We start from the raw sequence: 19,264 nt of genomic DNA, 5'->3' as shown, positions 1-19,264 counted from the left end.
CAGGTTATATATTACCAGACTGAATACCACATGCTTGGTGCTGTATCCTTCTAAGGGTATTATATGTAGAAGCAATGATGTCCATCTTTAAGACAATGTATATGTCCTGCTTCTCATCTAAATTTCTCCCCAGATTTAGCACTGATTGGTGTCTTCTGTTTGGATCAATCTTAACTATGAAGGTTCCAAAATAATAATATTCCAACTCCAGTATTCCCTCCATATTTATCAGTCAGCACTCAGCATTCTTCTCTAAGTAAGAACTCTCCCTTCTCCATTAGCTATGTTATTATCAATATGGATTCCATTTTATTTTTCAATGATTTATAACTCATTCCTGTATAAAATTTTAGTGCTCAAGTGGTCCTAGATTTGGCCAATGGGGCTTTTTTTAGCCTTGCTCTGGGGTCCTTATGACATGCTATCATCACGTTATTCAAAATATTACCTTATTAGGGGAACCGTCATACACTGCTGGTGGGAATGCAAACTGGTATAGCCACTATGGAAAACCAGTATGGAGATTTGTCAAAAACTTAAAAATAGAAATACCATATGACCCAGCTATCACACTACTGAGTATTTATCCAAAGAACTTGAAATCAACAACTCAAAAGAGACTTATGCACCCCTATGTTCATTGCAGCATTATTCACTATAGCCAAGAAGTGGATGCAACCCAAGTGCCCACTGACTGATGAATGGATAAAGAAGACATGGTATATATATACAACGGAACACTACTCAGCCATAAAAAAAGACAAAATTGTCCCATTTGCAACAACATGGATGGACCTTGACAGTATTATGTTAAGTGAAATAAGCGAGAGAGAGAAAGACAAACACTCTATGATTTCACTCATATGTTAAAGATAAACTAACACACGGACAGAGAGAACAGTTTGGTGGTTACCAGAGGGAAGGGGGTTGGGGGGCTGGGCACAAGGGGTGAAGGGGTGCATTTATTTGGTGACTGACAAATAATAATGTACAACTGAAATTTCACAATGTTATAAACTATTATGACCTCAATAAAAAAAATATTACCCTACTATCATTTTCTGTAGGATTTGTAGTGATGTCCCCTTTCTCATTCCTGATATTGGTAATCTGTGCTTTCTCTCTTTTTATTTAGTCAATCTGGCCAAAAGCTTATCAATTTTATTGATCTTTTCAAAGAACACCTTTTGTTTTCATTGATATTCTATACTCTTTTTTTGGTCTTCAATTTCACTGATTTCTCCCTTTACTTCCTTCCTTCTGCCTGATTTGGGTTTAACTTGCTCTTCTTTTCTAGTAGTTAAGGTACAAGCTTGGATTATTGAATGAAGACTTTTCTTCTTTTCTATTATAAGCATCAAATGCTATAAATTTCCCTCTAACCTTGCATCTCTTGAAATGGTGATACATTATTATTATTTTATTTATTTTTTTTGTGAGGCAGATCAGCCCTCACCTAACATCCATGCCAATCCTCCTCTTTTTGCTGAGGAAGACTGGCCCTGGGCTAACATCTGTGCCCATCTTCCTCCACTTTATATGGGATGCCGCCACAGCATGGCCTGACAAGCGGTGTGTCGGTGCGCGCCCGGGATGCGAATCCAGGCTGCCAGCAGCGGAGTGCGTGCACTTAACCGCTATGCCACGGGGCCAGCCTCCAAAATGGTGATATATTATATTTTCATTTTCATTCAGTTCAAAATATTTTCCTTGTTATTTCTTGTTTGACCCATGGTTTATATGTCTGTTGTACAATTTCCAGATATTTAGAATTTTCCAGATATCTGTTAGTGATTTCTAGTTTATTTCTGTTTTGATGAGAGATCATATTTTGCATTATTTTGATTCTTTTGTATTTGTTTCTTTTATGATAGCAAACATGGCCTAACTGAAAGTTTCATGTGTACTTGAAAAAAAAACATATATTCTGCTGGTGTTCAGTGGAGTGGTCTACTGTCAATTAGGTCAAGTTAGCCGATAGCGTCGTTAAGGTCTTATATCCTTACTGATTTCTGATTTTCTCTCTCCTTGTTCTATAAATTACTGAGAGATGAGTGTTGTGTTTTCCAACTATAATTGTAGATTTGGCTATTTCTCTTTTCAGTTCTATCAGTTTCTGCTTTATATATGTATACTGAAGCTCTGTAGTTATAGTCACACATATTTAGGATTGTTATATCTTTTTGTGAACTGATCTCTTTACCATAAGGTAATATCCATCTTTATCACAGGTAATACTTATTGTTCTCAAGTCTATTTTGCCTGATATTAATATAGTCACTTCAGCCTTCTTTTGACTAGTATTTGCATGGTGTACTTCTTCCATTCTTTTACCTTTACTTTATCTATATCTTTATATTAAAAGTAGATTTCTTGGGCTGGCCCCGTGGCTTAGCGGTTAAGTGCGCGCGCTCCACTGCTGGCGGCCCAGCTTCGGATCCCGGGTGTGCACCGACACACCGCTTCTCTGGCCATGCTGAGGCTGCGTCCCACGTACAGCAACTAGAAGGATGTGCATCTATGACATACGACTATCTACTGGGGCTTTGGGGGGAAAAAAAAATTAAAAAAAAAAAAGTAGATTTCTTATAGATAGCACTTAGTTGGGTCTTTGTTTATATATAAAATCTGGGTTTTGTTTTTGTTTTTATATAATTTTATTTATTTTTTCCCCCCAAAGTCCCAGTAGGTAGTTGTATGTCACAGCTGCACATCCTTCTAGTTGCTGTATGGGGGACACGGCCTCAGCATGGCCGGAGAAGCAGTGCGTCGGTGCGCGCCTGGGATCTGTACCCGGGCTGCCAGCAGCGGAGCGGCACACTTAACCGCTAAGCCACGAGGCCGGCCCCTATAAAATCTGGTTTTTGAGGTATTTAGACCATTTACATTTAACATAATCACTGATATGTTTAGATTAAACTCTATAATTTTGCTAGTTGTTTTCTATATGTTCCATCTGTCTTTGTTCCTTTATCCCACTTTTTTAATGCTTTCAGATTGAGTATTTTTCATGATTTTCTTATTCTTCACTATTGGCTTATTCTTACCTCCATTTTAAATTTTTTAATGGTTGCCCCAGAGTTTACAATATATAACTTTAATTAATAACAGTCTACCTTCAGATAATATTATACCACTTCATGTAGAGTATAAAAATCTGCAAATAGTATGCTCTGAATTATTCCCTTCCCCACTCTTCAAATTCTTCATATATTTTACTTGTATGTTATAAACCCGAAAACACTGCTATTTTTGAGTTAGAAAATCAATTGTCTTTTAGAGCAACTAAAAATAAGAAAAAATGTCTTTATAATATCTTCATTTCAATCATGTCTGGAGATCTCAATTTTTTTGCGTAAAGCCAAGTTTCTGTCTGGTATCATATGCCTTCTGTTGAAAATTTTTCTTTAACATTTCTTGAATTGTAGGACTGCTGCTGATGGATTATCTTTGTTTTACCTGCAAGAGTCTCTTTGCATTTCAGTTTGGGTAATCTCTATTGTCCTGTCTTCAAAATCAATGATTCTTTCCTTAGTTGTGTTAAATCTATTGATGAGTTTGCTAAAGGCATTCTTCATCTCTGTTACTGTGTGTTTTTTATTTATAGTATACCCATTAGACTGTTTCTTATAGTTTCCATCTCTCAGCTGAAACTTACCATCTGCTCATGCATGTTATCCACCTTTCCACAAAAGCCTGAAGCACATTAATCAGTTACTTTAAAGATTTTATTTATTTATTTTTTCCCTCCAAAGCCCCAGTAGATAGTTGTATGTCATAGCTGCACATCCTTCTAGTTGCTGTATGTGGGACGCGGCCTCAGCATGGCCGGAGAAGCGGTGCGTCGGTGCGCGCCCGGGATCCGAACCCGGGCCGCCAGCAGCAGAGCGCACGCACTTAACCGCTAAGCCACGGTGCCGGCCCTAATCAGTTACTTTAAATTCCCTCTCTGATAGTCCCAAAAGCTGAGTCATTTGTGAGTCTTTTTCTGTTAATTTCTTCTCTTGACATTTTGTTGTTTATAATGGTGCTGGTGGTAGTGACGGTTTTTTGTTTTGTTTTGGTTTGGTTTTGCTTTGTTTTGGTCTCAAAAATTCTGATTGAATGCTCAACATCATTTGCAGGGCAACAGAGAAGAAAAAGGCATGCCTCTTGTTCTATTGTTAATTTGGGGGTTGAGTCAATACAATCAGAAGCTGAGCTGGATTTGGGTTTTGTTGCTGCCATGGTTACCTTCAGTGCATCACATTCTTCAAATTTCCTGACTTTTCCTTTTGGGGGGTGGTAGTGGTGGAGATGGTTTGTCAGAGGTTTTTCTCAATGACCCCATTCTATCCTCAGATTCAGGTATTCTCTGTGAACCTGCATTTAAGTAAAGGTGTCTCACCAGGCTCTTGCCACTCAAGCGATAAACTAATATGGCTTGTTATTCTTTGCTTTCTAGCCTGGGTGGGGAGGGGAGTAGGGTGTTTCTCTGTGTCCTGGTTTAACCAGGCATACACTGTGGCCCTGGGTATCAAAGCAGGGCTTCCTCAGTGATACTATCTCTCGCCTAGGGATAGGAGATTTCTAATAGTCCAGATCCAACACAGTTTCGTCCCCACCTCCAAGGGTAAGGGTTTTTTTCTTTTTCTTCCTCCAGGTACAATAGGTTTTCACCTGTACCCTGGGAACTGCAGGGTCTAAGCTCTTCCTCTAGAGGATTAATGCTTTTGTTCTTAGGGAAGAAGGGTTATGCTTTTCTTGCAACAGAATCCACTCCCCTCCTCCAGACCTACACCACCACAGAGGGAGGCTTTCTACAAATTTCTGCCCTGCCTCCAATTTTTCTTGTGAATATCCAAAGTTGATCCATGCAAAATAAACTGTAAGCAAGTACAGTAGCCCACCCTTGGGGGTTAACAATTTGTTAAAAATTGTAGCTGAATTTTTTAGTTTCTTATACAGTGGCCCCAACTTCCTCCCATGCTCTGCCACTGATGAGTCAGTCTTCACATCCTGTCTCTCCTTGGAGATGCCCATCTTTCCTTACATAGCCGGCTACTTGGTTGCTCTGCAATTTTAGTTCTCTGATAGCTTCAAGAAAAGTTATAATTTTGTACATTATCCAGCTTTCTCTTGTTGTTAGGGTGAGTGTGAAGCTCCTCCCACCTTTCTACATCCTAGGCAGGGGCTGGAAGTTAAATCTGAGGATACTAATTTGAGTTTTTTAAAGCTCTTCTCTGTTCTTTGTATTTTCTGTTTCGTTTGGGTCTGTTTGTTCACTCTGGTCTCATTTTCATTGTTTTCCTCAGATATCTGATGACCCTTGGTTTTCCTTTCAAATCCATGAATCAGTGATTAGATTGACTAGTATAGGCAATTAGTGTAGGTTTGCTTTGAAGCTATGAAGATTTATTTACATAAAAGGCTTCATCCCTGAGCACTAGCTCAGTGTAAGGTTCTGTTGACAATTAGGCTTTCCTTCAGAGTATATACGTTGGGGGAAGGTAGTACCCTTACTTTAAACCACCACAACTGTCAAATAAGGAGAACTTTACTTTGGGTTTGTGTTACGTTACGGTATTTCACTCCTAAATAGAGCTGCCTTTCATGTTTTCCTTCTGGGTCGACTGTGAAAGGCCACAGTCAGGCTCTGCTCTGTCTTTCTATGCCAAACACTCGTACCATGGGACCTAACCAGGTCAAGAACCCACTATGCTTAGAAAGCAGTTGAAGCAAATGTTATAGGAAGTTACTTCAAATTCACAGAGGAAAGAAAATGGGTCAGAAGGCCCAGCTACTCTAATTATCGCTCCACTGTTCCTGATTTCTATACTTGGAAATTCCAAGTTGAGACCTCTGAGAGCTCCACCAGAAACCCCCACTGCTGCCTTTTTCATTCGTGTTCCAGGCTGCAGTTTTTCTCTACTCTAGCCTATTCATCAATACAATCCTATCAAGCTTGTGCTATGAGAACTGTGTCAAAATCTCTGCTATTCCAATGGCACACTGTTTTATTTTCACCATCACCATGGATTTCCTCTTCACGCCTGTATCTTTACTATCATATCAGTGGGTCACTGAAAGGGAGTTAAAGCAAATGCATGAGCGTGGTTTACTGTAATCCAAACTTGCTTTTTGAAATATTTGGCCCTGTCCAGGCATACATCAATGTTTCACTCTGTTAAGTAAGACAGCCCCTCTGTTCAGCAAGAATTCAAATCAGGCACTTGAATTTTAATAACCAAATGTCAATGCTGTCTCCTGTATATCTAATAGCTAAAGAATATGCATCTTGCTTCCATCAACAAAATAAAACACAGAGTCTTTAGGATCTCTCTCACCAGAGAGTTTGGTCTCAGACTGGCCGATGGCCAGCTCCTGTCAAAATTACAGTTAAAACCAATAAACTGTCATTCTTCTGGGTTTTCTACGTCAAGTCAGATGATCAGAAAGCAATATACTCTTGACTATTTTAGTTTCCCTCCCTGCAGAAATGCCTGTTCTACACTATGATTTATGATGCTGCCCTTCTTAAGGGTTAATAAATATTTCTTGCTGTAACTTTTACAAAATTGCAACTGACTGTATTTCATTATGATATTTAATATCTTGCATATAAGAAACTGCATGCTCAATTCCTTTCAGAATTTAGCGCCAAGAGAAGATTTTTTTCTCTCTAAAGAACTGATATACTTCCTTATAACAGGCAATGGAAAGCAACGGATACCTTTCATAACTCTCCACAATCAGCTTGATGACTAAGGTCAGAGCTAATTTTAGTGCTTAAATACAAGAGGCAAATACTATGGGAGGTAGTGTAGTATGCTCTAGTGGAAAGCCCATGGACTCAGGAATCAGAAGATATCTGTTAAAATCCTACCTATGCTACTTTCAGGACTCGAGACGAATCTCAACTTCTCCAAGCTTCATTTTCCTCATCTGTAAAATAGGAATAATCTCACTTTTGTTCAATATTTGCATTCTCTCAAACTGTCCGCCCCCATGAAGCTCCAAGTGGGTAGAGAAAAATTACACAACTAGTCCGATTGATTTTACTTTAAAAATACTAACCACAAAGCACACATAGGCACACTGTCCAGCAATCCTACCACAATTTCCTCATTACTTTCTCACTCTTAGAGATGACTATTCCATACATTCGCCTCAATCCTTAAACCTCTCCTAAATCCAATACAGTTACCTCATCTCATACTACCATGAAATAATAGGATTCCTTCACAGTCCTACCCACTACCTAATATGTAAACTCACCTGTCTTTATGCCATTTTTTTAGCCTGCTTCGCCTATGTAATGGATAAGGCAAATATTCATTTATATTCTGAATTTCTTCTCATTCCAACCCTATCTCATACTATTCTCTTCCTAACAAATTACGTTTCAGCTACAGTGGCCTCTTGTCTGTTCCACAGTCCAAGCCCTTCCTAGGTCCAAGCCTTTTCACTTGCTGTTCCCCTGTTGGTACTCCAGGAATTCTTATCTTGCAAGACTGAGCTCCTCAAGCAAACCTTTTCTGAGCAATCTCTGTACAAATGGTCTCCCACAGTTATCTTCTATCACCACACCTTGTTTCTAGTACCTGTCACAAACTGATATTTAGTTTGTTAGTTTGTTTACTGTCTTAATCACTAGTTAAGTGTCCAAAATGGAAGTCTTAATTAATTCTTCCCTTGTCCCTCTTTACCCTAATATCTGCTTCTCCTCCAGTATTTGAATGGTTTAATCACCTGACCAGTTGTCCAAACCAGAAATTGGAAACTATCCTAAACCCTTCTCTCTCCCTCTCTCCTATCCACTAAGCCATTAACAGTAGAGTCTATCATCTAAATATCTCTTGACCACACACTCCCTCCTCCCTTTACATTCTCAATCTGTTTAGATTTTAATTATTACTGTAATAACTTTCTGACAATTCTCTATCTTCAACTCTTCAAAGGGAACTTTCTAAAACATACATTTAATCTCCATTCTATATTGTAGTCATCAATACATTCCTATTTACTTTTTGTCTTTGAGAAATTTGCTTAAGTTATCTCAATAGATGTCCAAACCTTTCCACATAAACTTTCTTTATGATTAGGTCATTCTTTCTCTCTCCAGCCTCCCCTATGGACCTTTATTCAAATGTATCCTTAGTTGAAGCTTTGCTGGAATTATCTGCAATTCTCTAATCTACTTCCATGCCTCTGTATAAACTGTTCCCTCTATCTGGAAAGTCTTACCTTCTCCTCCTAGCTATCTATACCTTCTCCTAGCTATCTACTACATATGTTTCTAGACACAGCCTAAGCGTCACCTACCTGGCGTTCTGATTTTCAGAAGCTCAACTTCTGTGTTCCTGTAATACCCTCTACATTTATCTGTCATGTACCATCATACCAGTCATTATATTTTTAACACCTTACAGAGTGCCTGGTTGTTTGTAGGTGTTCCATAAATGATGAATAAAGGAACTGACAAAGGTGCGTGCGCACGCGCATACATACACACACTCAATGCTCTACCCACTTCCTTTACATGCCTTATGATCTCTTTTTACTTCTATGTTGAACCATCTAATTGTAAATGTATTTTTTGTAAATGCCACTTCCAATGCTTTTTAGGAGTAAGTAGAGAAAAAATGATAAGCCAAAATAAAATTCTATCAGGTGGCTTATTTCTACACATCTATACCTTCTATGACAAAAGGAGATTAAAATATGATAGTCTGCCTTTCCTACAATCCAATTAAAACATTACTGGAATAAATCATTACAAATATATGAAACCTGGATCATTCTAAAAAGAAAATCTGAGGTTTACTTAGGACCCACATTTGCCCTCCCTACCATCAAGTCCGGCTTTTAATGCCTTTCACAAGCTGCATACAATGCCAACAGCTAAAAGTAAAGAAACTTTAATGGCATAAATCCCAGGAAAAAATTGTCCTTAGGTCCATAAATTTTTGAAAGGCAGATATTAATAATTTTGAAGGAATTCTGTTCAGGAATTTGTCAGATGGCTATAAAAGAAACTCAGAAAACATACACAAACTAACAAAATTTAAAATTTGACATCATTTCAAAAAAATATATCTTGAATTACAAAATTTGTGAGAAGTAAATTTACAATTTGTGACCATGTGACCTAAGAAGAGAAAATTGTTACACGCTGCTTAATAATGTCTTTGTAACTTCAAATAGCAACCTATGACCTTTTGATAGAAACTAAAGCACCAATTTAAATATACAGTCATGTGTCACTTAATGACAGGGATATGTTCTGAGAAACGCATTGTTAGGCCATTTCATCATTGTGTGAACATCATAGAGAGTACTTACACAAACCTATATTGTATAGCCCACTACACACCTAGGCTATATGGTACTAATCTTATGGGACCACCGTTGTATATGCAGTTTGTCATAGACCAAAATGTCATTATGCAGCGTATGGCTGTATGGTGTAATTCTTCTACCTGAGATGTAAGCCAAAAGAGCACAATAATTTACTCACCAAGCAGAAGCTAATTAAATAGAACAAACTAGATATATAGTTCACTTTAATTACTCAAATTTACTGCAAAATGACAAAAAGAAATTATCCTAACTAATGGAAACTTCACGTAAAACATTTTTTATTTTGGGAATAAAGGATCAAAATTTTTTATTCACTAACCAGGAGAAATTTCTTTCCCCAAATCTCAGCAATGAAACCTGACATATCTGACCTCTTCTACACACTGTGTCATTAAAAGAATGTGTTTGTTTTTGCTCTTTGTTACCAAAATGAACTGAAGAATCTGTAAAACAGGAGTTGAGTATGGATGGTTAGAGGATTCCACTAGGTCGTTCCCACCAAATGGCTTTCCAGTTCACAAATGATATCTATAGACAAACCTGGGTCAAAGAAGCTTTTTTTTTTCTTTTTGCCTCTTTCATTGCTGGGAAACAAATATCATTGGCATCAAACTTTGAAAAAGAAAGAGATTCATTAAAAAAAGGTGAACAGATCCCCATGCTTTCTACCAATCCTATACTAAGATAACTAGAATCTCAGAGCTGCAAGAAATCTTGACTGTATAATTCAAAATTTTTCATCTGGTTTGTTTGTGAAAAGGAAATAAGCCTAAAAAGGTTGAATTACTTGTCTAAGGACAAACTGAAAAAATGGCAGATCTTTAATCCAGATCACTTAAACCAAATCAAAAAAGTCTTTGGGGAAAATTCACTTCACCTATCTTGTAAAAAGAAGGAATACAGGGGGCCAGCCCTGTGGCCTGGTGGTTAAGTTTGGCGCACTTCACTTCAGCAGCCTGGGTTCATGTGGATTCAGATCCAGGGTGCAGACCTACACCACTCATCAGCCATGCTGTGGCGGCAACCCACATACAAAGTAGAGGAAGACTCGCACAGATGTTAGCTTAGAGCAAATCTGCCACAAGCAAAAGGAAGAAGAATGGCAAAAGATATTAGCTCATGGCAAATCTTCCTCACCAAAGAAGAAAAAAAAAAGGAATACAGCAGAACAAAGTTCTCCATCTAATAGTCCACAGGCCAAATGGAAAACCAGCACACCATCAGTCAGTTTATCTGTTGGACACATACTAGAGAAAGCAACAACGATAATTTGTTTAGTGGAAACAAGATAGGCTTTGGAGTCAGAGAAATCAAAATCTGACTGGATCTGTTACTTACTTGTGTGACCTAGGGAAATGTCTCTGCTCCCCAGTTTTTCTCATTTGGGAAAAGGGGATAAAAATTATTATCTCTTAGGACTATTTTAATAATTAAATGATGTGCTGTAAGAGAAATATCTGGCATGTTACAGGATTTCCATAAAAGTTATCTACTTCATAGGATTTACGTAAGATTTAAATGTATGTATTTTGCAAGGTTTTACATAGTATGGAATAGTGAGAAAGCACAGAATTTGGAGACAAAATGGGTCCACATCCCAACTTTACTCTTGTCTGTTTGTACCTGGCCAAGTCACTTACCTTCTCAGTATCTCATACATAAAATGAAGATAATATTTGCCATACTTAGCTTTCAGGGATGCTTTAAGGGTCAAATATGATCATCTTTCTGCAAGCACTTTCTAACTAAAGTACTACATATATGTTATTGTTACTAACAAGAAACTAACTGCATTAAAAAGTAGCTTCTTCCTACAAAGATTAGGGAACTCTGCTTTTATGAAGTTAATATCACTCCCCAGACACCACTGAAGAGTTCTTGGCCTTTATCAACATTTATAAAACGTGTTTAGGTTCTACTAAACACATTTCCTTAAGAACAATGTTTCATTTAACATTTTCTAAACCAAATTTCCAGCAAACTCATTTAGATAGAGTGTTGCTTCTCAAAGATTTGGGGGTTAGTTAGGGCAAAAGATCCCGTAAACCAACATATAATTGTTAATGGGAAGGTTATTTGGTTTGAGACACTAATGAAGGGAAATCTGGTTTTTATTAAACATCATAATTTAACTACTAATATCTGCCAGAAATGAAAATGTGTACATTAATAAACATTAATACTGAAAAGATCAGCTCATGACCCAGCTGGAAGTTGCTGTAGACCACAAGTTGAGAACCACCGCCTTTGAGGTATGGCAAGGGGAAACTCACGGGTGTGGTGTAACGAGGCCACTCGGAGTTATGTGGCCATTCAGCAAGTCAGCAGCATGAATAGAATTTATCTTTGCCTCTTTCCAATAAATCATCCTGCTGCAATAGGTTTTTATAAACAAAATTATAAAATATATAACAGGCACCTGGTTTCTTTCAAATGTTTACACAAATTAATCCATATGGCACTATTATGAGCTGCTATCCTTACTGCACTCATGTGTAAAAAGATGCAGAAGTTAAGTAATTCCTTTATGGTCATTCAGAAGAATCAGTAGCAAAGATTAAATATCATATATTATTGATTTTGTATCCTAATTGAGCTCTCGGGCTGAGAACCAAGCGCCTAGATAAATACAAGTGCCAAAGAGAGATCATAATACGTAAGAAGCCACTAGTAATATTTATATTAGCAAATCACTTCACTACTGGCCAGCAAACATATTAAATCAAAGCTGCAAACACAAGAGACAAATCCATTTTTCCCCTTCATGTTATCAATACCAGTGACTCAAGTGCTTCTAAAATATCTTCACTCGGCTCAAAATTCATGAAATAGTACATTCATGTAACTATACAAGAATAATGTTCAACATAAACGTATTTTTAATAGACAAGCATAAGTATGTTTCTGGTTAATTAGCACAATCACTATGAAAAACAAGGGTCCCCAACTAGTAGACCAGGATCTCGTGGTACTTAAATTTGGTTATCTGTATCCACCCATCCCTTCTTTCCAACTCCCCAATGCTGAGCACCACAGTCTGCAGAAATTTCTAATGGCAGAAAAGTGCGGCCAACAGCAGCACTCTTTCTACTGCTATGTTTGAGACCAAAGTCTGAACATTTGATCCTAACCTTCCAATGATTCTAAGAGTTTGGGAAAACGCAAAATAATAATCATCTCAAAAACATATATAAAAGTGGAAGGAAAGCTCCTGAAGTACAAAGTTAGTGTTAAAAATCAACAATTCTGACCCATCCTGGCAAATACCTATTTAACTTGAGCATTACTATCCCTTCTTTCTGTGATAAAATGGAGATACAAGAATGTGTTAATTCTGACTTGATTGTCAGAATTAAAACACTAGAACAGATCTACAAAATCCTATAATCTTTCTTTGCGGCATTGTTAGACATCAGTAACTTTGAACACGGGCTCCGCTACAACTTGCTATATGGCTTGGGCAAGTCACTTAACCTCTGTGATACTTAGTTTCCTCATCTATAAATTGGATAATAGTATATAATAACTTGATTATTAGGAGGATAATGATAATACCGTTAATTCATAGGACTATTAGTAAGAACTGAATGAGATAAAGAATAGAAAACACATAACATTGCCTGGCACCAATAAGCATTCTATAAATATGAACAATAATTATTACACCTCAATCTTTTAAATGAGATAGAAACAACTGTTCAGAAGTTCACCTGCTTAAAGATGACAGATTTCTTGGGACTTCCCACTATCATTATAAGGAAAAAAAACACAACCAGGAACATAATCAAAGAAGTACATCTCCCTATCTTTTACCATAGGCTAGAATAATATACATTCCATGGGCTTTATACTTCACCCTACTGGTAGTAGAAGGTAAGTCTTATACTGTGATTGAGAATTGTGGAATCAATACAAAGATTTTAAACCCAACATCACCTGTCATTAGCTGTGTGAACTTAAATAAGGTATTCAACGTCTCTGACCCTGACTTAGAGTTTCCTCAACTGTAAAATGTAAATAATAATAGTACCCACCTCAAAAAGTTATTGCGGTGATTAAATAACATCATATCCATACAGTGATAAGTATTGTAATGGAAATATTGTAGCTATTATAAATATTACTCCTATTAGAAAAAGGCAAAAGCCCCTAACTCCTCTAAAACCCTATAGCGTTTTCCTTTTAAATGTTGAGGATCCTGAAAAAGATATGCAGAAATACATGCTACAGGTAGCAGGCAATTTGAATGTAATAAAAGTTGATGGTACTTCCAAAGCACCATAAGAAATGTGTCTGATCACAGAAGGCAAGACCTCTTAAAGCAGGTCTTATATATACGCAATTATCTATTTATTTGAAGTCATTCTAACGGAGACTCTATGGAAATGGACTTCATTCACAATGTCTTATGATTTTAAATGGCATTAGCCTATTAGACTCTCATGTATAAATGTCAATATGCAAGCTATATTGGAATGCAGATAGTTTTAACAATCACTGCCAAACAATATACACTTGTTCTATAGTATTTCTCACGAGAATATCAGTTTTCCTAAATGAATATTGAGCTAGAAGCTACAGAAGTCCTCATTCTTTAGCAATAATGCCCGAGACATTAGACTGTTAGCCATGAGTATGACTGATTCATTCAACAAATATTTATTGAATGCTTAATATGTCCCAGGCACATCCCATGCCCAAAGAATATAAGTGTTTAACATAGCACTTGGGCAGTACCTATCCTCAAAGACCTTACAGTCTAGAGGAAGAGATAAACTAACAATTACAATGCCATAATAGAAAAATGCAGGATGCTATGGAAACACACAGTAGTTCATCTAACCTAGTGGATAGAGATGGGAGAAGGAGAACGGAGCTAGTTAAGACTTCCTGGAGAAAGCAATGTTTAAACAGAGGCTTAAATGCAAGTGAAACAGACTAAAGCATACTGAAGGAACTAAAGAAGTTCCGTACGGCTGAAGCATTCAGATTGAGGTGGGCCGTAGGAGGACTTTGTAAATCATCTTGAGTCAGGACTTCATCTTAAACAGCACAGAAACCCAACCAAGTATGATAAAGGGAAAAGACAGAAGGTATTTTGTTCCTATTTTTATAAGATCATTTCAATTTTACAACTCATCTGATCATCACACATATCCTTCCTATATAAAGTATGGTCCACAGACCAGCTATAACAACAGAACTTAGAAGTCCGTTAAACTCAGCAAGGCATAGTTATAAGTATTATTATTAACTCCATCTTAGAGATAAAGCTGGTAAGGCAGAATGTGAAATGACTGCTAATGGGTATGAGTTTTCTTTTAGGAGGGACAATTAGGTTGTGATCGTTACACAATCCAGTAAATAAACCAAAAACGACTGAATTATACACTTTAAAATGAATTGCATGGTATATGAATTAAATCTCAATAAAGCTGTTAAAAAAACTTTCTGTAATTTTTTATCTTTATAATGTTATAAAATAATTAAATTATAAGTAATTACAACGTGGTTAAAATTAACCATAAATATAATTGACTTATAATGTAAATAAATAAATAACCGCAGTGAGAGCTGCAGCTGCAGGGCCATTACCCAAATATTAGCAACTGCTAATTTGTCTATAAGACTTCTGGGGAATTTTTATTTGCACATATAATAAAAATCAATACCACTTTAAAAAAAATCGATTGTATTTCTATATCTCAGCAACAAGCAGAAAACAAAATATTTACAATAGTATCATAAAACACAAAAAAATAGAAATAAATTCAATGACTCATGAGAAATATCCATATACTAACAACTAGTTTAGTTCAATAATGTTTTGTAAAGAAGATCTAATAAACAAAGACATATAACACTTCCTAGGGCTGGAAGACTCAATATTGTAAAGTCATTTATTACTCCAATTGTATTGATAAGTATATTAAATGTAGTCCCAATCAAATTCCTAGCAAGGTTTTCTTTTCTGTGTAGAAATCCTTATGAAAAGCAAAAGGACAAGAATAAGCAAGGTGATCTTGAAGAACAACTAAGGTGAAGAACCATAACAGATAGCAACACCAATTATAACACAGAGAAATTAAAACAGAGAGATAATGGCAAAACAAGAGACAGATCAATGGAACAGAACAGAGGGTCCTGTAACAGATATGCAAGTATATGATCACCCGATTTAGACAAACGTGAATCTGTAGTGCAATGGAGAGTGAACGGTCTTCAATAAATGGTGCTGGGTCAATTGACTATCTATGTGAAAAAAATGAATCTTGACTCTTACCTTACACCATCCACAAAAAATCAATTCCTGATGAATTACAGATATAAATGTAAAAAGTACAATAGTAAAGCATTTAAAAGAAAACATAAAAGAACATCTTTATGACATTAAAATAGGCCAATATTTCTTAAACTGAACACAAAAAGCCTTAAATACAAAAGAAGAGACTGACAAAATGGAACTTCTGTTTATGTACAGGTATCATTAAAGAGTGAACTAGCAAGCCACAGAATGGGAAAATATATTTTAATGCATATTCAAAGAACCCATATCCATAATATATAAAGAACTCCTATAAAAAAATTGTCAAACCAATTTAAAAAATGGGCAAAAGACTTCAACAGGTACTTCACAAAGGAGTGTATCCCAATCAGCAAGAAATATATGCAATATTGTTCAACTTCATTAGTCTTCAGGGAAATCAAAATTAAAACTGCAAGAAGATACTACAACATACCCATCAGAAAGGCTAAAATACAAAAGACAGCAAGTACCAAACACCGACAAGGATATAGGACAAGAGATCTGATACACTGCTGGATGGAGAGGAGGTAAACTGGCACAACCACTTTGGAAAATTTTGGACACAATCTACTGAAGCTGAAGATATGCATACCTTATGACTGTATAACTCTGCTCCTAGGTTTATATCCAACAGAAATGCATAAGAAATCTTCACTAAGAAACATGTACTAGAAAGTTCATGAAAGCATTATCTGTAACAGTCCCAAACTAGAAATTACCAACATGCCAAAAGCAAGAATAAATAAATTCATATTCATACAATGAAATACTATTGGCAGTAAGAATGAACTAAGACTACATTACATGCGGGTAAGAAAGAATCTCACAAACAAAATGTTGAACTAAAACCAGCACATAAAATGTACATATTATATGATTCTATTTGTATAAAGTCCAAAATTAGGCAAACCCAATTTTTGGTATACTAAGTCAAGGTAGTGGTTAGTCTGGCTGGAGATTTCCTGAATGGAAGACAGCATGAGGAAGCTTCTGAGGTTTTGAGGTCCCTATAATTCTCTGTCTCTCAGTGGAGATTCTGCTTATATAGGTGTGTTCACTTTGAAAATTTAAAATATAATGTGTGTACATGTATTTGTATACTTTTCTGTATGTATCAATTTCAAAATACTTCAAGAAATGCTTCAAAAATTTTTTAAAAATTACGTCAGCATATTTATGCAAAGGTGACTATTTGAGCCTATGGAGAAGAAAGAAAAACTGCTGGATGTGAGGTTAGGCTGTTTGTATGGTATTTTTACTCACCTTTCTCCTGTAATGCAACTTGTTGCTTATGCAGTAATGCCACCTCCCATCCCAAAGCTTTCTTCTGTCTTTCCAGTTCATTTCGAAGCACCAAAATTTTTAATTGCAGGCACTCACTTTCTTTTTTCTAAATAGTTAAAAGCACAGGTAAATTTGTGAATATAAAAGTCATGACTGAATAATTATACATTCACAATGTTTCAAAAGGAACAAGGAGTTTAAAGAACTTTAATATTCATCTCACTTATAGATATGAGTAACTTAATTATCAGCACCCATTACTAATGGAAAAAATACAGATGTAAGCAAAGAATAAGAGTAGAAATAAATCTACTTTCTAAGAAATAAGTCCTTTTTAAGAACCCAAAAGACACTACAAAATATCTTGAAGCCTCTTTCCTGACATTACAATACAATAAGACAAAAATTAATAATAAAAGAGAAATAAAGTTCTCAAAATGTTAAACACAGAGTTACCATAGGACCCAGCAATTCCGCTCCTAGGTATACACCCAAGAGAATCGAAAACATGTTCACAGAAAAACCTGAATATGAAAGTTCAAAGCAGCATTATTCACAATAGCCAAACAGTAGAATCAATCCAAATGTCCATCTTCTGATGAACAGATAAGTAAAATGTGGTATATCCATACAACAGAATATTATTTGGCAATGAAAATAAATGAAGGACTGATATACACTACAAAACAGATGAACCCTGAAAACCTTATGCTAAGTGAAAGAAGCCAGTTTAAAAAGGCCACAGATTCCATTTATATGAAATGTCCAGAATAGGCAAATCCATAGAGACAAAAAGTAGATTTCCATCCTCACCAAGATGAACCAAGGTGCTCTAATATCCCACAGATTTCAGAGAAGGCCAAGTAGGAACCTAGGGCTTTCATCCCTTCTGGGTGGTAACCAACCAAATCCCCTATAGTGTCAGTGGATACCACACAGGGAGCTGGACTTGCAGCAATAATGAGATAACCCCCTCTCTCCCTGCTGGGTGATATCAGAGGAGGCCTAGTGGAGAGTCAGAACTTTCACTACTATGCAGTGCTAATGAGGTCACCCTATCCCTCATGATATCAGTGGAGACCATGAGGGGCACAGAGTCAAGGCATTCCTACTCCTCCGAGCCAGATAGGTATCAGTGGAGGCCTAGTGGAGAGCTGCAACTTCCACTCCTAGCCAGCAGTAACAAGCCCCCCAACCCACCCCACACACACCCACAACTTGGGTATCAATGGAAGCTACCTGGAGAACCTGGACTTCTACACCCACCTGGCAGTAATGATATGGCGCCTCTCCCTTCCCCTACCAGAGAGAGAGATGTCAGAGGAAGCCAGGTAAAACAGAGGTTTAAATAAGATCCAGAGACTCATGACATAATAACCAAAATGTATATGTTTCAATCAAAAATCACCATCATAACAAGAACCAGGAAGATGGCAAAGTAAATGACAAAGGATAATCAATAGATGCCAACACTGAGATGACAGACAAGTTACAGTTATCTGACAAAGATCTAAGAGCAGCCATTATAAAAATGCTTCAATAGCAATTAAGAACATGCTTGATGAGCCAGCCCTGGTGGCCTAGTGGTTCAAGTTCAGCACTCTCACTGCTTCGGCAGCCTGGGTTCATTTCCGGTCATGGAACCATACCACCCACCTGTCAGTTGCCATGCTGTGGTGGCAGCTCATACAGAAGAACTAGAAGGACCTACAACTAGATATATACAACCATGCACTGGGGCTTTGGGGAAGGGGGGAAAAAAAGAGGAAGACTGGCAATAGATGTTAGTTCACGGCAAATCTTTCCCCAGAAAAAAAAAAAAAAGAACATGCTTGAAACAAATGAAAAAATAGAATATCTTGGCAAAGAAATAGAAAGTCTCAGTAAAAAAATAAAAGATATAACCAAGAACCAAATGGAAATTTTAGAACTGAAAATAGGAGCCATCTCCATGGCAGAGTGGTTAAGTTTGGTGCACTCCGCTTCAGTGGCTTGGAGTTGCGCGTTCAGATCCTGGGCGCAGACCTACACCACACGTCAGCCATGCTGTGGCAGCGACCCACATACAAAATAGAGGAAGACTGGTACAGACGTTAGCTCAGGGCTAATCTTCCTCAAGCAAAAAAAAAAAGAAGAAGAAGAAGAAGAACTGAAAATAACTGGAATAAAAAACTCAGTGGATGAGCCCAAGAGCAGAATGCAGGAGAAAGAGAAAAGAACCTTTAACCTGTAAGACAGAATAATAGAAACTGCCCAATATAAACAGCAGAGAGAAAATAGACTGTAAAAAAAAAATGAATAGAGCCTCAGGGATCTATGGAACTACACCAA

The 19,264-nt window shown here is 36.9% G+C and overlaps 1 protein-coding gene across 2 annotated transcripts in view; it reads right to left on the bottom strand.

The window, feature by feature from the left end:
- Positions 1–19,264, bottom strand: part of UVRAG (UV radiation resistance associated) — a 287,747-nt gene that overhangs the window by 122,361 nt on the left and 146,122 nt on the right. For both annotated transcript variants that reach the window (XM_004434016.3, XM_087433467.1), the window contains one exon: positions 16,913–17,039. In XM_004434016.3, the coding sequence (XP_004434073.2) occupies positions 16,913–17,039 (127 nt within the window). The remainder of the gene's footprint in view (positions 1–16,912; positions 17,040–19,264) is intronic.

The sequence above is a fragment of the Ceratotherium simum genome, chromosome 7 (genome assembly GCF_057802395.1).
Source record: "Ceratotherium simum simum isolate JZ-2026a chromosome 7, ASM5780239v1, whole genome shotgun sequence".
Classification (NCBI taxonomy): domain Eukaryota; kingdom Metazoa; phylum Chordata; class Mammalia; order Perissodactyla; family Rhinocerotidae; genus Ceratotherium; species Ceratotherium simum.
This window is presented reverse-complemented; position numbering and strand designations above follow the sequence as displayed.